Source organism: Rhincodon typus, chromosome 1 (genome assembly GCF_021869965.1).
Source record: "Rhincodon typus isolate 14 chromosome 1, sRhiTyp1.1, whole genome shotgun sequence".
In the NCBI taxonomy this organism is placed as follows: Eukaryota; Metazoa; Chordata; class Chondrichthyes; order Orectolobiformes; family Rhincodontidae; genus Rhincodon; species Rhincodon typus.
Genome location: NC_063332.1, coordinates 128,556,969 through 128,579,244, shown reverse-complemented (window position 1 = coordinate 128,579,244; position 22,276 = coordinate 128,556,969). Strand labels below are relative to the sequence as shown.

General features: G+C 40.8%; 1 protein-coding gene across 8 annotated transcripts in view; it reads left to right on the top strand.

The window, feature by feature from the left end:
- arfip1 (ADP-ribosylation factor interacting protein 1 (arfaptin 1)) overlaps window positions 1-22,276 on the top strand; it is a 172,305-nt gene that overhangs the window by 135,499 nt on the left and 14,530 nt on the right. For 6 of the 8 annotated variants that reach the window (XM_048597869.1, XM_048597847.1, XM_048597861.1 and 3 more), the window contains 3 exons: window positions 540-655; window positions 7,942-8,163; window positions 22,095-22,252. In XM_048597869.1, the coding sequence (XP_048453826.1) occupies window positions 540-655; window positions 7,942-8,163; window positions 22,095-22,252 (496 nt within the window). The remainder of the gene's footprint in view (window positions 1-539; window positions 656-7,941; window positions 8,164-22,094; window positions 22,253-22,276) is intronic. The other 2 variants (XM_048597854.1, XM_048597875.1) reach the window with 1 other exon arrangement.

Here is a 22,276-nt window from a genome sequence, read left to right as displayed (position 1 = left end):
GTTATAGGTTGATATATGTGGGTAAAATACCTGGTTAAAAATAAACATGTTATAAATCTGTTTATGAACCATGTAAGTATGTCCATGGTGATGACTTGGGATTTGCCCTGGAGTAAGTATTCTGCGAATACTCCCGAATAAAGAATGATGATGACCTTGACATTTATTCAGTTGTGTCTACATCCCTTCCACTAGATGAAACGCTGTAAGTTTTAAAATGTACCTGTTAACGATTGGGTGCTGGGCTAGCTTCTAGTATTGCAGGCTGTTCATTACAAGTCAAACACCACTTTGCATACTGAGGTATATATATCCTTACATAAGTTTCTGAACAGGACATTTAAGCTGACATCTACACAGAGGGTGGATTGGAAAAGTTGTTCTATCTGCAGGTTTCCTGGGTCTGCTTTTTCTTTGTCATCTTAATTCCTTCCAATCTTTGATTCTGTTGTTTGCATTTTATTTGCGTGTGTTCTTTCTTATGCTTTTTGTGTGAAATATAACTTAAATATTAACTATGTATGTTCTTTTATTTAAAGCAGGAAGCCTGAAGAACACTCAGAGTGGTCCTGTTGTCATTACAGATGATATATCTAAGAATATTGCTCTTGAAAAACTTGAACAGGTGAAAAAATGGAGCATAAGCACATACAAGGTACGTGCTGTGGAGCTGTTTTCCATTTATTTCAGCTGCAATATTGCATACAGTTATTCAACAAATGTGTAGTAGATGGCACCAGGGTATTGTAAGGACAAAGTGTTGCCTATGTGATTTACATAACTGGGTCTTAATACTGTACTATTTAGAAATGAGCCTTGTCGCATACACTTCTCAATAATGTCAATTTTTAAGGAATTATGGTAAGAACAGCAATGAGTTCTTTCTCCGATTTACTATTCATATAATGTTTACACAAAATTATGGTCAGTAATCTTGAGTTGACTTTTCAGATTCCTTTAACTCCAACTTCAGCTCCCTCCCCACCTCAATTTTTTTGGATTCTTGCCTCCTCTCACAGGCCAGCCAGTTTAAGTTAACCAGTGATCTGCTCCACACTCCTCTTTGTTATTTTTGAGCCAACAAATCTCTGTGAAATGCTATTAACTAAAATGAAATTGTGACCTGTTGACACTAATTGTATGATAATCTTTCTTGTTATGCCTTGTAGTAAGTTCAATATATTTCATCACTAAAGCCCAAAAGTGGTGTTAAATGTATCCTGAATTGTGTAACTATTTTTATTGTGCTATGAAACTGTGGAATTTAAAATTTTCAGTGATGCACATGGAGATTTTAATGCAATATTAAACAGAATCCTTTATTTTATGTGACATTCTTCATCATTTCTGTTTCCTGACTGCCCTACATCAGACTAAAATATTTGCATTTCTTGTTACTGATAGGACAGTTAAATGAAAAATGGCAGTTATAAACACTTACAAAAATACATTATTCACAAATACTTTGTTCTAACAGATTGCATTACATGAGACATTACTCAGATTTACTAAGTCACAAAAAGCTTGGGAACTATTTTAAAATGTTAAGATGGTGGTGCATATGTGTGACGCGATGCGCTGTTGGAGGAAGTGGTGGTGGCACATACGATTACAACATGAACGATTTGGGCCAAAGCTCCTCTTTCCCTACTTTTTGACTCTACCTTAGGTCATCTACTACCAAAACCTCTTCCTTCATCGCTGTTATACTGAACTACTTCAGTGCATTTCTAGCTGCTCTCCCACATTCTTTCCTTTGTAAATTTGAGGTCATATAAATCTCCGCTATCATGTTTTAACTCACAAGTAAGTTCCAAAGCCCTACCAACTATATCCTTCTTAGGCAGGGAGACCAAAACTGAATGCAGTACTCTAGGTATGGTGTCACAAAGGCCCTGTATGACTGCAGTAAGACATCCCGACTTCTGAACTTAAATCCTTTTGCAGTGAAGGCCAACAAACCATTTGCCTTCCTAATTGCTACACTTGCCTACTTTCATTCCTTTGCACATCCAACATTTAAATAAAACTCTGCGTTTCTGTTTTTCATTCCAAAATATATCACTTTATATCCAACCACATTGTATTGAATTTGTTATATGTTTGTCCACTCATCAACTTGTCTTAACCACCTTGAAGTCTCCTTGTATCCTCCTCACAACACACAATCCCACCCGGTTTTGTGTTGTCAGCAAACTTTGAAATATTGCACTTGATTCCCTCATCCAGGTCATGTATTTATATGCACCTACACATATATCATGACTATCTGTGACCCAAGCACCGATCCTTGCAGTATTGCACTAGTGACTGCCTGCCACCTAGGGAATTTTTTTTTCAATGCTCTCTTTCCTGTCTATCAATCAGCTCTCCGTTTATACCAATATTTTGCACTTTAATTTTGTCCACTAATTTCTTATATGGAACCTTTATCAAAATCTAAATACACCACATCCACTTGCTTTCCATTAACTTTAATACCATTTACATCTTCATGATTTGCCATTCATATACCCATGTTGGCTTTGTCAAATTGTTATGACTCAATAGGGTAGCATGTTGGAAATCAAGCCCCAATATATCTAGACTCATCGCAGAAGTTGAAGACTTCATAATGAACAGATGAAGATTCCCCACTTAACCCAATTTTCAGACACAGGCTGATAGAAAGCACAGTCCACGTTTCTGTACTTAACAAGAATTACTACTTCTTATTATACAAGTATTTAAACTGTAGCTGCACTTAGTGTTACAAATCATTAGCATAACACACTACTAATTAAAGATCTAATCCCCTTATAAACTCTCCCTTACACATACACACAGACACATGAGGGTAGGGGGAAAAAATGAATAGAAAGCTAGTGGAGATCTGATCACTTCTATCTGTCCCCAGACCCTGGCCGTTCATTTACATGAAAACCAATCTCTCAGTTGTTGGCAAGCAAAAGGCCTTTGACATTGATAACTGGCCACTAGTCCGTAGACCAATCAACTACTTGTTGCCAACCAAAACTGAAACTGCACACAACATCCTTGGTTTCAGTTTGTCTACAATCTGAACTTCAGTTACTTCTTGTTCAACCAGCTATTTACACAATGCTTGCCATGATTGTCAGGTTGTTTGCTTTTCAAAACATGCAGCAATCCTTGCAAAATGCTGGTTTTAAAGTAGTTCTTTCTTACTTCAGTACACAGTTTTTAAAAAGCACAAAAATAAAAAGACACAGTCTTTTCACAATCCTGTTAATGCTTTCTAACTGTTTCGTTGTCAGGCCTTTTATAAAAGATACAAGCATTTTCCTCACTACTGATGTTAGGCCAACTGGCCTACAATTTTTTTTTCTCTCCCTTCTTTCTCAAAGAGATCACAACCCCCTCCCACCCCAATCTGTAGAAAATTCTCTAGTCTCTAGAATTTCCAGAGCTACTTCCTTGATAATCTATATTCCAGAGTATTAAAGCTTTGGTGATTTCCTTTGATTCCACCCTCTCACTAGACCCTTGGTTCCATAACATTTCTGGGAGGTTATTTGTGCCCACTTTGGTGAAGACTGAACCAAACTATGTTCAATTTTTCTGCCATGGCTTTCCACCTCATTATAATTTGGCCAGTTTCTGACTATAAGAGACTTGCATTTGTCTTTACCGATCTTTTTCTCCGCATGTTTATAGAAAATTTTATGGATAATTTTATGTTCCTTGTAATTCTGTTCTTGTACTATTTTACGCCTCTTGATCAAACTCTTTGTCCTCTTTTGGTGATTTCCAAAATGCTCCCAGTCTTCAGGCTCACTGCTTTTTCTGACAATTTTAATGTCTCTGCTTTGGATCTCATACAATACCAAATTTATTTTATAAACCATAATTGAACCACCTTTCCTGTTTTATTTTTGTGCCAGATGGGAATGAATAATTGTTGATACTTCCCTTGTCTTTTTCCATTGCCTCCAGGTTTTAAAATCTAATATTGAAACAGGAAATGCTAGAAATACTCTGATGAAATTAATGAACTAGAAATGTTAACTTTGTTTCTCCTTCCTCAGATTCTGCCAGACCTATTTTTTCCCCCAGTATTTTCGGTTATTATTTCAAGTTTCCAACATGTGCAATATTTCCCTTTGGTTTTAAATTTCAGCCTTTAAATCACAAATCACTGCTTCTGATTTTCTTGATCTGTTTTCAGTATTGGTGATCACCTGAATCTTGGAATTGATACTTAGATTTGTCAAAATAAAGATCATGCGTGTTTTGTAGATGTGCTGCTGGATCTAAAAATTGCATTTATTGTTAATGAGTATAAACAAGAGAGCTCCGCCCTGTCTGTTGAAGCCCATACAATGGCACTAGTTTAAGACTGAGAAATCAGTTTGACAAAATTAATAGCCTGAGTAACAATTACCTTTGGATAACAACCCTGATAGCAGCATTTTCTGGTTATTGAACACTAAAAAGCACATAAATGTTTTTCTTCTGTTTTGCATTATATTGAACATTGAACTGAAATTTTGTATGAATGTAAGTGTAAGGGAGAATGGGAATCTGATCCTAAGTTTTATAAATGAGTGTCACAACTGTACATTGATGAAACTTGAACAGGTAGGATTTAACATTTTGCAAGATATGCTAACTGACTTGGCAAGATCCTTATCATTCCTGCTTCAAAGATCGGCTATAATTAATGTCATGATTGAGATTTGTGTTCACACCTGTCTGCTGCCTTAACTAATGCTTTAATCAGTGGCAACTGAACAGAATGTTTACAGAAATTAACTCAAATCAGCAAAATATATCCACCAACAAGGTAGGTTTTATAACTATACAGGAAAGTTTGAAAAATACAGCACTAAACTAAGAAACCAACTTGATGAGTCACAGTATTCCAGGCACGAAGGACCCAGCGTGTCACTAAGGCAAAACTGATGAGGTTGAGTGGGTTGAAACCATGAGCACAGTTGCAGATCCTGTATTTTAGTCACATTCTTAATAGTGACAGATTGTGGAGGTGATCAAGATGGGATTCTTGCTCTTGCTGTAAATTTTCAGGAGTCATGCACAGCACCACATTTAGGTGCAACACTAAGTGGCAGTATGTTGTTCCTAATAATACTATGGAAAAATTCTAATGCTCGGCAATGCTGGTTATCTTTGAAATGCACAAGGCAATTAGTCTATAAAAATGAAGGATGGGTATGTTACTTTTTAAAAAAGGGAATTACCTTCCCCTCCATTCCTTTTTATTAAATTTAGCTATTTTCTGCCTGCTCCCTCTGCCTCATTCTGGGTGTCAGTAATCATTGCAGCCAGTAAGATGTGTGAGCTTCGAACTGTTTTTTGTATTCAGTTCTTCGACCATTGGGATTCTTTGGGTAGCCGCATTGTGCTCATGTGCTATGCTTTTGAGAGGCAGTAGGACTATTTCGGTTGTTCAAGTCTTTTCCAGGTAGTATTCATTTTTCAAGTGATCTTAAGCTCTGATCATTCACCATCTCTGTCCATTACTCTTGTGTGCTGTATAATTAGTGAACAGGCAGAGTTTATGATGTATGAAATTTAAATGTGAAGCCTTAATTCTAAGCCTTCATTCTGCATAGATGAAATTTGCCCTTTTGTAATGCTTTAATTTCTGAATATGGATCTTGCCTGTATAGACTTTCACAGACAAATAGAAATTGCGGAAAACACTCAGTAGGTCAGGCACCATGTCTGGAGAAAGACATGTGAATGTCTGCAATCTGTGACCTTTTCTAAAACTAGAAAATTTATAGATTAGGCATATTTTAAGGAAGTACTGAAGCAGTGAGAATGAACTGGGGATAGGTGGGTGTAGATTGAAAGGCAGTATCAAAAGGGCAGGTCTTTGATGGGGTTGGAAACAGGAGTGATATAAACAATAAGAAAGACAATGGTGCAAGATGGAAGGATCACCATGTAATAAGTAAATAAACAGAAGACAGGCTCGTGGAATGCTGAAAGGTGGTAGATGATAAGAGCAAAATCATTATCAGCACCAGTTGACGTAGGCAATGAGGGCAGCTGACGTTGGGGTGCTCATGCATTGCCATTTCAACTCCCTCCTCCCCCCCCCCCCGAATGATGACTGCTATTAACGCACATTCCCCTCCCTTTTCAGCATTCTTAAGGGACATGTCAAATGGCCCAGTCTTTTGTCACTCATTGCCCATCCTTGAGCATCTTCATACAAGATCACCGGATGCAATATCTCCCCTTTCACATCCTCCCTTCTGACTGGCCAGGTACCTTAACACAATTTCCAAGTGTAACTAGTATTTTTAAAAAAAACAAAGGCTTGCATTGATATAGCACTTTTTGATGCTTACAGGACATCCCATAGCTAATGAAGTAATTTGGAAGTGTAGTCATTGTCTTAATGTAGAAAACATTGCTTTAAATACATACAGCTTACTTCCACAAACATAGTCTCTTTTTAGATACAACTGTAGCTCCACTTCTCCTCTTCAGAATTACACAGTGGAATCTTTTACAACGACCTGAGAGGACAGGTGGAACCTCAGTTTAACTTCCGATCATGAGGATTTACTTGTCCTGCTTTCAATTTGTATCCTCAATTTGCTTCCCACAATGCAGTCTCCACTATCCCAGCAAAATCAAACAGAGGGTTGGTAATCACTTTCTGACCACCTCTGTTCGGTACAACCCTGAGCTGCTGTCATTTGCCAAATAAAATATCCTCTTCATTAATCTGACCACAGCCTCCATTGTTCTAATGAAATTCAGCAGAAGCTGTAGGGACAGTACTTTATCTTTTGGGCATTTCACAGCCTTCTGGGCTCAAAATCCGTTTTAGTAATGTGAGATTATCATCATCATCTGTATTTTTTATGGATAGCAAGTAGTGATAATGAGTGATAAGTAGTGATAAAAGCAAAATGCTGCAGAGGCTGAAAATCTGAAACAAAGAAAGAACGCTGAAGAAATCAGCAGGTTTGGTAGAGAAATAAGAGTAAATGATTTGAGTCTGGTATGACTCTTTAGTATACAGTCCCGACATTCACAGTGCTAATGAAGTCACACTGTGTTTATCTTCCCTTTTGATGCCTCACATCATCACTCTTCCATTATTGAATTTCTCCTGCTTCGCACTCTCGGCACATTATCTTCATTGTAGTTCTTCCCTCATGTTCTCTACTCCCTGCCTTTCCTTTATTTCTGCTTGCTTAAAGCTTATTATGTCTATTTTTCAACTCTTTTCAGATTTGAAATGTTAACTCTGTTTGTCACCACGAATGCTGTCAGATCTGAGTATTTTGAACAGTTTCTCTTTATGTTTGAGTTCAGTGCCAGTGGTACATTTCTCCTTATTGACTTTGACAGATTTCACAGCTGAATGCAACCATGGAGCAAAAACGTGCAGTTCACTGACTAGTCTGCTTTCCCCTCTCCAAATTATTTTTGTGTTCCTTGCTTTCAGTATAGAGATTGGGAGCTGAAGAGACAGCTTTGATGTTCTTCCTCCAGGTCATTTTTCTGCCTCTTGGAGGAGTTCAATCTTCCTATCATTTGTTTTAGACACCTTGACTACCCCCTCAGTGTTCTTCCAAAAGAGGACTTGTACTGAAGTTACACGGCAGGAGTTAGCCTAGATACTTCCATTCTGTACGCTGAGTAATCAGTGCATGGGAATTGAAAACCTTTATCTGTATGCTGTGGTGCTGGAGAATGGCTTTTTATCCAAAGGAATTTTGTTGTAATGTACTATGTTATGAGTAATAAATTATCTCCTGTTTTAGATAAATTTATTGAAGAGCTAATAACTAGTGGGCATTAAACCTACAATGTAAGTAAACAATAGCTTAGTATAAGGTAATATTAAGTCAATATTATGTTCTAAAATAAGCACATTTGTCTTTTTGCAAATATCTTTTCCTATAATAAGTTGCTTTGTAATTTTTGTTGCAGTGTACACGACAGGTCCTTTCTGAAAAGTTAGGTCGTGGCTCAAAGACTGTGGATTTGGAACTGGAATCACAGATAGAAATACTGAGGGAGACCAAGAAAAAGTATGAAAATCTCCTACGACTAGCTCGACAAATGGCAACACAGTTCTACCAAGTAGTACAGACACAACGACAACTTGGAGATGCTTTTGGAGAACTTAGTGTGAAGTCACCAGAACTCCATGTAAGTGATTTATTTATTTTCTGTTTTTTAAAATTTATAACATTTTACTGACTTGTCAAGTGATTGTTTGATTGTAGACTCTATTAAGGCTCTACTGAGCTACTCTATGGACTGATAACGTGTGGCTTTCCTGCAGGATTTTCAATGTGACAGAACTTTTTTACCAAAAAACAAGTTGCGACAAGAAATGTGAGTTACAATACCTCAGGGAGCGCAAATCTCTTTTATTTAATATGCAGCATATCCTCAACTTTGTATTCCAATTTGTCCATTTCTTTGTGCTCTTGCTCTGTGCTCTTGTGTTTGAAAAAACATCTACAGTTAACCAGTTCAAAACATGCTATGGCTCTACTCGAGCTGCAATCCTTCTGCATTTCATTGAAAGTCTTATAGGTTCAGACCAATGTTCCCTCTGTGCTGCATTGCTGTGTGGTCTTACAGCAGTCAAGGGTCCCTGTATAGGCTGTGCACATGGTTGTCCTTTTCACTTACTGTATTTGCATGGCTGTGCAAAATATTTAAGGCATATACATGCGCTTTAAACAAGATGCCAGAGAGCTGCAAGAAAATGATTAGAGGCTATGTTGGATAGGGCACTATGGGCTGAAATTTTCCATTTGAAATTTAGTAAAAACAAATTGGAAATGGCAAGAAACTTGGGCATAGATTTTTGTTTTAACTCATACCTTGAACTTAATTTCCCTCCCCCATTCCTGCCAGGGCAACCACCTCTGAGTAGATGTAGATGGGAGCGGCGGAAGCTGTGAATTTCCAGGGCAGGATGAAATGTATACCAGGCTGATGAGTGAGGCAAGAGAGAACATAGGGGTGATGGCAATAATTTTCAATTCCTCCCTGGCCACAGGAGAGAAGCCAGAAGACCGGAGGACGGCCAGTGTGGTTCCATTATTCAAGAAGGGAGTAGGAGACAAACCAGGAAACTATAGTTTCAGTGCTGTATATCTCTTTGACTATGACTCCGTAGGTCAGCCAGTCTAACCTCAGTTTTGGGAAAATTATTGGATGTAGTTCTGAAGGACCAAATTAATCTGCATTTGGGGAGTGAGGAATTGAATAAGAAGTCAGTTTTAGCAAGGGGAGTTCAAGTCTGATCAACTTGAGTGAATTTTTCAGAGGTAGTCAGGTGTGTAGATGAGGGCAATGCATTTGATGTAGTCTACTTGGATTTCAGCAAGGCTTTGATAAGGTCCCACATAGGAGAATGATAGCAAGATAAGCGCTCATGTAATTCAAGGAAATCTGGCAAATTGAATATAGAATTGGCTGAGTGGCAGGAGCAGAGGGTGATGGTTACTTTTGTGACTGGAAGTCTGTGTCCACTGGGGTTCCAAAAGAATCAGAGTTGGGGTCTTTGTTGTTTGCAGTTACACGTAAGTGATTTTGACTTGAATGTAAGAGGGTTGATCACTCGTTCGCAGATAATGTGAAACTTGGTGGGGTGGTATATAGTGAAGAGGATAGCCTTAGGACGATACAGATAGGCTGGTCAGTGGCAAATGGAATTTAATCTAAATAAGTGTGAGGTGATGCACTTGGGCAGGACAAGCAAGGCAAGGGACGTAACGGGGCCGGTAAATAAAGTGGTTAAAAAGCATATGGAATACTTGGCTTTATTAGCCAAGGCATAGAGTTTAATAGAAAGAGGTTATACTGGAACTGTATGAAACATTAATTAGGCCCATAAGCATGGAGGCAAAAACCCTGATAACAGTGAAATATTTTGATGCACTTGCGATGCCAAGGCATACAAAACTATGGGCCAAGGGCTGGGCAATGGTATTAGAATAGTTGGGTGGTTGTTTTTGACCAGTTTAAACTTAATAGACTGAAGGGCATTTTTCTGTGCTGTAGACATCCATGACCCCTGCACCTATCACCAATAGTTCCCCCTTCAGTAGGAATTTCAAAGTGCAGTCATGGAGGGAAAGGGTGTAGTAGAAGTTATCAATTCTTCAATCATGTGCTGACTTTGGGGAATTGTGCCACAACATACTGAGAGGAAAAAAAATTTTGATTATAACCAGATTGGAGCCAGCTACATTGTATTTGACTTCCAGCATCTGTTGCTCAGGTTCATATACGTAAACTAGCCCATTATACACCAGAAACACATTATTGCCCACTATCAGGGGTCACTAAGATAAAAGACCTGAAACCAAATTGGTGCTGAAATATGTCGTACTTTCGATGTTGTGACTGTCACTTATTTGGCATGGTTTCCATGAATTTCTGTATCCTTAACAATAGGAAAACTCATGTACATACATTGGGCCAGATTTCTTTCATAGCACAGAACTGTTGGGGGAATATAAACCATACCTCCTTGTTGTATTAAATTTAAAGGTCCTGACAGCCATTTTGATATCTGCTGTCAAAGGATATGTACGTGAGGTAAGTCTGATATTAGTGCTTGGGGTTTGGGTGCCTGATGGGTAGGGGGATTACATTGCAAGATAAGTAGGGTGCCAAATGGGTAGGCTGTAGGATGCCAACTAAGTTGGGTGCCAATTGGGTAGGGTGCCAGGTGTGGAGATGGGTGTTCAAAGTCAGGTTGTGGGGTCGGGAGTTTCGGGGTCAGGTACTGTGGGTGGTGTTTTCAGGAGTTGGGTCGCGTCTTGGGGGTGGCATGGTGGGGTTGTCATCAAGGCAAGGGTGTTAGCTGAGTGCGGGGTGTGAAAGATGGCAGAGATCAGGTCAGGTTCTGGAGGTATAAGGAGTCTAGAGGCTGAGAGTGAGGTAAGTGTGAGTACAGTTTGATTGTTACTCAGAAGTTAGACTTTGTATTCAGTACCCTAACTTTTCCTGCATAACTATTTTACTAAATGTCATCGGAACCACCAAAATCTGTAACTTTCATGGAGACTTTCATAGAAATGCAGTGGAAAGTTCAATTTCCTGGGCAATTCCTTTGGGTTGTGCTATGATGAAAATTCCATGGGGTCCCCACGAGTAGCACCAATCCATGCCTGCATAAAGACTGTCTTGGTCAGTGGAAAATCTACCCTGTTGTATTTGCTGCTGCCTCCTAGGTGTGGGCAGCATTTGAAGAAAGAATAGATATCTGAGGCCAAAGAAGCAGCACAGGAAATGTTATGAATACTCAGCAAGTCAGACAGCATGTACAGAGAGGAAACATATAAAAGTCATGCATTGATCTAAAACATTAGCTGTATCTCCCTTTCCTTAGCTGCGCTGACAACATATGAATATTTCCAGCACTTTCTTTTCAGATTTTCAGTATCCATAGTATTGTATCATGGTTAAACATCTTGAATCTTGCGTATCTTGCATATAATTCAGGCCAGTACTTTAGTTCATATCTCTGATGGCGACGTGTAACTTATGGTATGCCTGATAATTTTGTTTAACTAATTAGATTGATGCACATTAATTACTGACCTCTTGGTCTTGGACAACAATGTTCAGTTACTCCACCTTTATTTATTGAGAAGAAGGATCTTCTGGTGCAGCATTAGCGGCTGTACCTCTGGATGGGAAGGTCCATGTTTAAGACCCACCTCCCTGGTGGTGTATCATAGCATGTCTGAGCAGGTTGATTAAAGTAACGATTTACTGAAAATGCATAGAATTCTGTTCTCTTATTGGGACATGGAGTGGAGATTCATTTCCTAGTGGTTTAGTTGCCTGATCTTGGATTGCCTGTCAAATTTGTAAAGGTGTTTCTGCATTACATTATGGACTCAAGGTGTTAAAAATAAACTATCGGGCCCATAGATCCTCAACTCACTAGACTAATCCTCACCATCTGGTCCTTTCTGTCTCCCTTCTCAGGAGCCAGAATATCGTGCTTGAGATAAGTTAAAAAAGGGAACATAACGGGCTAATAGTTTCACTGAAACCTTTACTGAACTATTATTTTGCCCCCATCTTTAGACTGAACCGTCCAGATAGATATTACAACCAAAGACTCCATTTGCTTTGACTAAAATAGTCCAACACTGAACAATCAATGACCACCCCTAATTTTCTCTCTTCCTATCAGCTTTAGTTTACAGGCATCCATGCAACACTCTCCCTACATTCTGTAGTCCTTGACGTTTAACCACACCTTGTGTAGGTTGAAGGACGTTGGTCAAAATATTGGCAAATGCTGCATGATGCCTTTTATTAAACCATCGTTCTGAGTCAATGCTATAGTTTTTGGCCTTAATGGAATTAACATGCTAAATATCATCTGTTTGGTCTCAATCCAAGTGACATTTAGGTCTTTGGATTAATGTGACATCTTGCCATTACAACTTTGTCTTCATAATTTCTCAAAGAAACTTTTAATACTGACAGACTTTGAACTCTATACATTAGTTGGATGCTGACCAGCTTGTACTCCAATGCATTGACTGATGTTTCTGTTGAATACTTTTACATTAATCAAGGGAGTTGGTAAGCTCATGCTTACCCTTGTCTGTAGAACTGAGATTAAGTTAAACTGCATCCTCCATCTTGTCTCCAGGTCTTCATTCAGGCACATCCTGTGGCTTTTATCCCTGTTGCCACCCCTCGTCAGATCTCTCTATGCCATGTAACTCCTACATCCTTGATCATCTGCCAGACCTTATCTAATTTTGAAATACTTTAGTATTTTCCTTACCCAACATTTTCTGACATACGAAGTTGGTCCCTCCTGACACCATGTTTGGAATCACTGTCTTCATTCCCCTTTATAAAACTTTTAATCACAAACCCCCAGGCACCTCCCCAATTATTCCACCATCTCCAAGCCCGCTTTCCTCTCTACGATAGTAGAATATGTTGCTGCCGTCCAGCATTACATAGATATCTCCCACAATTCCCTGTTCAAAATCTCCAACTGTACTTTGTGGTTATATCCAAGGTGCTTTAACTTTCTTCTATCTGTTCTCATTTCTTGATATTGTCATGAATCAATGATTTTATTGTCACATAAACCTAGGAAAATACAGTGGAAAGTGTTTTGTCACCACAATCCGATGTGCCATTTTGAGTTAGTAAAAGAATGAGAAGAAATTACTTAAATAGAGTTAATCTTCTGTTCACCTTGGGTCTCTAACACGGCTCCAGGGCTTCTGCAAGGTATTCCAGGCCTCAAGGAGTCCTCAACTATTCTATACTGTTCTTTCATGGTTTCCCAAATGCCCAGCATGGTGTTCTCATGCTTCAACTCTTCCTTCTCCAAATTTAATCAGTGCTACATTTCCATCGGTTTCTTCTCCTTCTGTCCCATTCTTAATTTGTTCCTAATTTCTTGCATACTGCCTCTTAACCACAAAAAGAATGAGGAACATGATAAATGATTGTTCCTTTTACAGCCATGATATTCACACTTTACCATTACAATCAGGCTGTTACCACCCATGAGCTTAATGCATTCTGCACTCACTTTGAAGAGAAGGGCAGTGAAACAATATCACCCGTTCCCTCAGTCACCGTTGCAGATGTTAGATCGACCTTCTTAAGAGTGAACACACAGAAAGTGACCAGCTCGATGGAAACCCCAGCCATGGACTGAGATCCTGTCTGGACCAGCTTCTGGGAGTATTTTCAGACATCTTCAGCCTCTTCTTACTACAATCTGAAGTCCCTACCTGCTTCAAGAAGACCACCATCATTGCAGTGCCAAAGAAAAATCTTGCAGAGTGCCTCGATGACTACTGCCTGGTGGCTCTGACATCCATAATTATGAAGTGCTTCAAGAGGCTGATCATGGCTCACATCAACTCCATCCTTCCAGATTGCCTTGATCTCTTGAAATTTATCTACTGGTGTAACAGCTCCACAGCAAACACCATCTCCCTGACTTTACACTCATTGCTAGAACATCTGGACAACAAGGATACCTACATCAAGCTCCTACCTATTGACCACAGCTCTATCTTCAACACCATAATTCCAAACAAGTTCATCTCTAAACTCCGGGACCTAGTACTCTGCTCCCCCCACTCCGTAACTGGATTCTCGACTTCCTGACCAGCAGACCATAGTCAGTAAGGATAGGTGACAACACCATCTCCACAATAATCCTCAACACCATTTCCCTGCAAGGCTGTGTACTCAGCCCCTACTATATTCCTTACACACCCACAACTGTGTAGCCAAATTCCGCACCAACTCCATGTACAAAATGTTTGCTGACAACACTACCTTTGTAGGTCAGATCTTAAACGATGAGATGAGGGGCGGCATGGTGGCTCAGTGGTTAGCACAGCAGCCTCACAGCGCCAGGGACCTGGGTTCGATTCCACCCTCGGGCAACGGATTGTGTGGAATTTGCATATTCTCCCCGTGTCTGCGTGGATTTCCTCCGTGTGCTCCGGTTTCCTCCCACAGTCCAAAGATGTGCAGGTTAGATGGATTGACCATGCTAAATTGCCCGTAGTGTTCAGGGGTGTGTAGATTAGGTGGGTTATAAGGGGATGGGTCTGGTCGGGATGCTCTGAGGGTCGGTGTGGACTTGTTGGGCCGAAGGGCCTGTTTCCACACCGTAGGGATTCTATGATTGAATACAGGAAGGACATAGAGTGCTTAATGGCATGGTGTAAAGACAACAATCTCTCCACCAACATCAGCAAAACGAAGGCGCCGGTCATTGATTTCAGGAAGTGAAGTGGAGGGCACGCCCCTGCATCAATGGTGATGGAGGTGGAGATTGTCAAGAACATCAAGTTCTTGGGAGTACAGAACAGCAACAATCTGTCCTGGTCCACTCACATTAACACTATGACTGAGAAAGCATAGCAATGCCTCTAGTCCCACAGGAGGCTAAGGAAATTCTGCATGTCCATAAAGACTCTTAAAAATTTTTAAAGATGCCAAGAGAAAGCATCTTATCTGGATGCATCACAGCCTCATATAGCAATGCCTCTCTCAAGACCGAAAGGAACTGCAGAGTTGTGAACACAGCCTAGGCCATCACGCAAACCAGCCTCCCATCCATTGACTTCATCTGTACATACCGCTGCATCAGGAAAGCAACCAACATAATCAAAGTTATACTCTCTTCCATCAGGCAGAAGATATAAAAGTTTGTATACATCTATGAACAGATTCAAGAACAGCTTCTTCCCAGCTGTTATCAGATGTTTGAATAGATCTCTTTAATGTTAATGTTGATCTCACAGCTGCCAAGAAGGTGCAGAGAAACATTATATCCTGCACTCTGTTCCGTTACCCTGATGGACTTGTATAGTACAATCTATCTGTAAAGCACAAAAGACAACATTTTTCACTATACCTCGGTACACATGACAGTAATAAATCAAATGAAATGCCAAACTGAAGCTACTACATGCAATTTAAGTATCAGAAATATTACAGTTTGGTCAAAGTTAAGTGATGCTGCAACCAAGGAACTACCTTTGTAACTCCTCATCCAGTTATGAATGGTGGTGGTCAATTAAATAGCCAACTAGAGAGTTGGTTCTGCAAACATTACCATTCTCCGTGATGGTGAAGCCCAGCACATCAATGCAAAAATGAAGCCTGAAGTATTTGTAACTATCTTCAGCCAGAAGTTCTGAGTGCATTATCCAACTCTGTCTCTAATAGTCCCAAGCATCACAGTTGCTAGTCTTCAGCCAATTCAGTTTGTCCCGCGTGATATCAGGAAACAATTGAAGGAAGTAATTCCAGCAAACACCAGTAGCCCTGCCAACATTCAGCTGTGGTACTGAAGGCTTGTGATCCCAAACTTCCCAGGCCCTTGACAAGCTGTTCAGCGCAACTACAACATCAGCATCTACTTAACCATGTGAAAATTACCCAGGTATAACACTTCCACAGATCCTATTCAGGCTATTACCATTCCCATCAGGCTACCCTCAGTAATCAGTGAAGTGATGAAATGTGTCATCGATTTTGTTGTTAAGCAGCACTTAGTTTTTTGTTTAATATAATGATTAAAAGTTTTTACAAGAAAATGTGCCAGTAAGGGTCTCCTTTTCAGCAGACACCTAAATTTTAAACTCACATGGAAAGGAATCAAAGACTCAATTGTTGAATTTAAATAAAAACAGCCACGGCCTCCCACTAACATTGTGCTTTCTTGTCTTTTGCAATGGATAGCCAGATAATTCTTCATTTGGAAAATTAGTTAATTCCATAAACTAATTTTTTTTTAAAAATGGGATTCCTGAAGTGCTTTGCAGCAGGTAAATATGTTTTGCAGTATGCTGTTCTAATGTAGCATGACAGCATCAATAGTGGGACTAGTTCAGTTTAGGAAACCTGGTTGGCATGGACTAGTTGAGTCAAAGGGCCTGTTTCCTTGCCGTATGACTACAAATAAGAGCACAGTTCTCATGTGTATTATTACAGCATTCAGATGAATCTCTTAATTTAGCCATTGCAGCATAGCTGTTATTGTGTTACCTAGTTGCTTGGAGACAGTAAGGACTGCAGATGCTAGAAGCTGGAGTCAATAAATGTGGAGCTGGAAAAGCACAACAAGTCAGACAGCATCCAAGGAACAGGGAAGTCAATGTTTCAGACCAAAACCCTTTGTCAAGACTGGGGAGGAGGTGGGTAACCCAGAAATAAATAGAGGGAGGGTCAGTGGGATGGAGATAGGTGGATGCAGGTAGGGGGTTATTGTGATTGGTTAGTGGGAAGGGTGGAGTATACAGGTGAGTAGGAAGATGCACAGGCAGGGAGTGAGATTTGAAGCTGGTGAAGTCAATATTCAGCCATTGGGCTTTAAGCTCCCAAGGCAAAATATCAGGTGGTGTTCCTTCAGTTTACATTTGGCCTAACTCTGACAGTGGAGGAGGCCAAGGATGGACATGTCACCAGGGGAGGGTGGAGTTAAAGTGGATGACAACGGATAGGTCGGGTTGATTGGTGTGTGCCGAGTGCAGATGCTCCGCAAACCAGTCCCCAAATCTGCGTTTGGTCTTCCCGACATAGAGGAGACCACACTGGGGGCAATGAATACAGTACATGAGGTTAGATGAAGTGCAGGTGAATCTTTGTCGGATTTGGTAAGATTGTTTGGGGCCTTGGACGGAGAATGGAGGTGTGGGGTCAGGTGTTGCACCTCCTGCAGTTGCAGGGAAAGGTACCAAGTGTGGTGGAGGGGTCGGTGGGGAGTGTGGAGCTGATGAGGGAGTCACAGGAGAATCCCCCTCCCAGCCTCCTACCTTCCTCAACCTCTTCATCACCAACTGCCGCTGTGACATCAATCGCCTGAATCTCTCCACCCCCTCACTTACTGCAACCTCCCCCCATCAGAACGCAGAGCCCTTTGCTCCAACTCAACCTCACCATTAAACCCACCGACAAAGGGGGACCGCAGTGTACGTATGGCAAACTGACCTCTACATCACTGAGGCCAGACGCCAACTCTCTGACACCACCTCCTAGCGTCCCCTTGATCGTGACCGCACTTCTGATCACCAAGCCAGCCTCTCCCAGACCATCAACAACCTTGCCCCATCACCTTGATTGACCTCCCATCCACAGCCTCCAACTTCATTGTTACCCAATCCCTCACCGTCCATTTCTATCTCCTTCCCCAAACCCATAAACCCAACTGCCCTGGTCGACCCATTGTCTCGGCCTGCTCCTGCCCCACCGAGCTCATCTCCTCCTACTTCGACTCTGTTCTCTTCCCTTTGGTCCAGGAGCTCCCCACCAACATTTATGACACAATCTACACCCTCCACCTTTTCCAAAACTTTCAGTTCCCCTGCCCCTAACACTTCACCTTCTTCATGGATGTTCAGTCCCTGTACACTTCTATTCCCCATGCAGATGGCCTAAAAGCCCTCCACTTATTCCTCTCCCATAGGCCCAACCAGTCCCCTTCCACCGACACTCTCATTCGCTTCGCGGAACTGGTCCTTCCCTAAACATTTTTCCTTTGATTCCTCCCACTTCCTACAAATGAAAGGGCTGGCTCTTGGCACCTGCATGGGCCTGAGCTACGACTGCCTCTTTGTACGACTGACTTCCACAATTACCTCAACCCACCTCCTCTTACCCACCCTCCTGTAAAAATGCTATCCCATATTCGTAATTCCTCCGCCTCTGCCACGTCTGCTCCCAGGATGAGGCGTTCTACTCTAGGACTTTCCAGATATCCTCCTACTTTAGGAACCATAGTTTCCCCTCCTCTGTTATTAAGGATGCCCTCATCCACATCTCCCCCATTGGCCACGTTTCTGCCCTCCAACACTTCTTCTCAGCAACAATAAGGACATAGTCCCCTTAGTCGTCATATACCACCCCACCAACCTCCGAATACAACGCATTATCCTTCGCCATTTCTGCCACTTACGATCAGACCCCACCACCAAAAAGATATTCCCCTCCCCAGCCCTGTCTGCTTTTCACTCCGTGGCTCCCCCATCAGCTCCACACTCCCCACCAACCCCTCCAACACACCCGGTACCTTTCCCTGTAACCGTAGGAGGTGCGACATTTGGGTTTCTGCCTGAAACCTTTACTTCCCTGCTCCTCGGAAGCTGTCTGACCTGTTGTGCTTTTCCAGTTTTGCATTTATTTACCGTGTTGCTCATTGGGTATCAATCAGTTCATGGTTTAAACCAGAGCTTCCTCCAAGCTCTACATACGGTAGTCATCCTCAACAACAGCAAAATACTGCAAATCTGAAATAAAAACAGAAAATGTTGGAGAAAATCAGTAAGTCTTGCAGCATTTGTGAAATAAGTTCCAAAGAAAATTCATTGGACTCTCTTAGCCATTATTTAGAAAGCCCAACAAGGGAAGAGCAGTTTGGAAATGAGCCCAGTCAAATGGAGGGCATATCAGTAGAGGAGCATTGAAGATAGATACCATAATACAGTTAGATTTAGGATAATTATGGAAAAAGGATAAGGATGGGCCAAAGTGGAGTGGGGTAATTACGTGTAGACAAAACTGTGTCATAGCAGTGGTAGGCATTCAAGGAGGAAATAGAGTCACACAGCACGGAAACTGAGCCTACGATCTAACTCGTCCATGCTGACCAAGTTTCCCAAACTAAACTAGTCCCACTTGCCTGCGTTTGGCACTTATCCCTCTAAACCTTTCCTATTCATGTACCTATCCAAATGTCTCTTAAAAGTTGTAAATGACCCTGCATCTACCAATTCCTCTGACTGTTCATTCCCCACGCGAATCATCCTCTGTGTGAAAAAGTTGCCCCTCAGATCCCTTTTAAATCTTTCTCCTTTCACCTTTAAAAATATGCCCCCAAGTTTTGAACTCACCTACCCTAGGGAAAAGACCTTTGCTATTCACCTAATCAATGCCCCTCATGATTTTGCAAACATCAAAAATATATAACATATAAGGGTCTTGGACCAAAAAATTCCCATTAAGACAAGGGATGGCCAAGACTGGAGAACCCTGGATGTCAAGGGACATAAAGGCTAGGATTAAGGGAAAAATATAAGTTTATGGTAAATACCAAGTGCTCAGTATGGCAGAGTCTCTAGAAGTGTATAAAAAGTGCAGGGGGATCGCTAAAATAGTATTGGTAAATAAAATAAAGGAAAACCCAAATGGCTTTTGAAATATATAGAGAGCAAGGAGATAACTAGCGAAGAGTAGGCACATTAGGGATTATAGATGTAACCTGTATGTTAACCCCAAAAACATGAACACAGTCCTCAATGAAAACTTTGTGTCAGTCTTCACAATGGAAAAGGAAAACGCTGATATAGACATCAGGAATAAGGACTTTGAAATATTAGAAGAAACTAACACAGAGAGTGGGTGTCTTTTCCCGAGGATGGAGGATTGTGAGGAGAGATATTTAAAAAAGACATGGGGTCAGTTTTTTTACACAGGGTGGTCTGTGTGTGGAATGAACTTGTTGTGTAAGTCGTAGATGTGGACACAGTTACAACATTTAAAAGACAGCTGGATAAGTACATGAATAGGAAAGCTTTGGAGGGATATGGGCCAGGAGCAGACAGGTGGGACTAGTTCAGTTTGGGATTACATTTGGCATTGACTGGTTGGACCGAACGGTCTGTTTGCTGTTTGCTATATGAATCTATGACTCTAAGTACTAACAGGTTTAGCAGCCTTAGAAGTGTAAGTCTACAGGCCCAGACAAGATATATACATTGACTGGGGAGATATTAGGCATTAATTTTCAGATTCTCTCTGGCTACAAGTGAGGTCTCAGAGGACTGGAAGATAGCTAACATTGTTCCATTATTTTAAAAAAAAAGGGACTGAAGAGATGGACCAGGAAATTACAGGCCAATCAGTCTAACTTCGACGGTGTTATTAAGAAGAATTGAAGGACAATATATATCTGCACGTGGAGCAACACAGATTAATCAAGCATGGATTTTGTTCCTTAATCAAGCATGGATTTGTTAAGGGAAGGTTGTGTTTGACAAATTTGTTGAGATGTTTAGTGGAAATCATCAGAAGTGTTGATTAAGGTAATATATTTAATGTGGTCTAAATAGATTTCAGTATGGCTTTTGCTAAGGTCCCTCATGGTAAACTAGTCAAGAAAGTCTGAATTTATGGGATCCAACACAAGGTGGTATGTTGGTTGCAAAATTGGCTGAGATACTGGAAGCAGAACGTAGTGGTAGAGGAATGTTTCTGTGAATGGAGGTCCATTTCTAGTGGGGCTCCACAGGGCTTAGTGCTGGGGGCCTTGCTGTCTGTGGTGTGCGTTACTGATTTGCACTTAACTGTAAGGGGTGTAATTAAGTAATTCACAGATGACATGGAATTTGGTAGGATGGTAAATATTGAGGACGTTAGTTGTAAAATGTGGGACAGTATCAGGGAGGTGGAGCAGTAGCAAATGGGATTCAACCCAAAAAATTGTGAAGTAATGCAGTTGAGGTGGGCTAACAAGGCAAAGAATTACACTATGAATCGTAGGACCCTGGAAAGTACTGCAGGTAGAGACACCTAGGTGTGCATATCCACAGATGCCTTAAGGTAGCACATTTGATACACTAGGTACATGAGATTACTTTGACTTCATTAACCCTTGACATAGAATTCAAGAACAGGGAGGATATGCTGGAACTGTATAAACTGACTAGGCTATTAGAGTACTGTTTACAGTTCTGGTCGCCACATTATGGGAAAGATGAGATTACACTAGAGATGGTGCTGAGGAGATTTACTAGAATGCTACCTGGGCTGAAGGGTCTGAGCTATGGGGTAAGATTGAGTCGGCTGGGATTGTTTTCCTTTGAGCACTGAAGGTCGAGAGGGGACCAGACAGAGGTGCATAAGATTGAGGCACCCAGATGGGGTGGATAGGAAGACATTTTTTTCCATAGGTAAAGGAGTCAATAACCAGGGAGCATTGATTTAAGATAAGGTGGAAAAGGCTAAGAGGGGATTTGAGTAAAAAGCTTTCACTTCGGCATTGTAGGAATCTGAAACTTTCTGCCTGAAAGGGTAGTTGAGTCAAAAATTCTCGTCACATTTAAGCAGCATTAAATATTCACTTGCATTCCTGTAGCCTCTGGGCTATGGGTGAAGAGCTGGAAAATAGGTTAGGTTAGTCTAGTCAGATCTTTCTTGATCAGTTGGGCCAAATGCTGCCTTCTGTCCTGTAAACACCTGAGTCTATGAGACTCAAAACATTTACTCTCTTTCTGTCTCCACAGATGTTGCCAGACTCGTTGAATTTCTCCAGCACTTTGTTTTTATTTCTGTAGTCATCTGGTTTCTATCTGACTAGGAACTTTGCCCCCACCCTTACCTTTACACAAAAGCCATATGCTTCAGTGGAATCAATAAGAGAAATGTTCGAAAGTGTAACTACTGTAATCTATATCTTGTATTCTTTAGTGTGTTCAGCTAAAATTTTAACATGACAAAGCTCTGATTTATATTAATTGATGTACTCTGTTTAGGTATTTAATGGAGCCTTCTGTTGGTCTTTTTGTATACATGCGAATTTCATTCTCTTTATATTTCAGGAAGAGTTTGGATATAATGCTGAAACCCAGAAGTTGCTGTGTAAAAATGGGGAGACGCTTCTTGGAGCAATTAATTTTTTCATTGCCAGCGTAAATACTTTGGTGAACAAAACAATTGAAGACACGTTAATCGCAGTAAAACATTATGAAAATGCCAGGTATTACATTTGTAATGGTGCAAT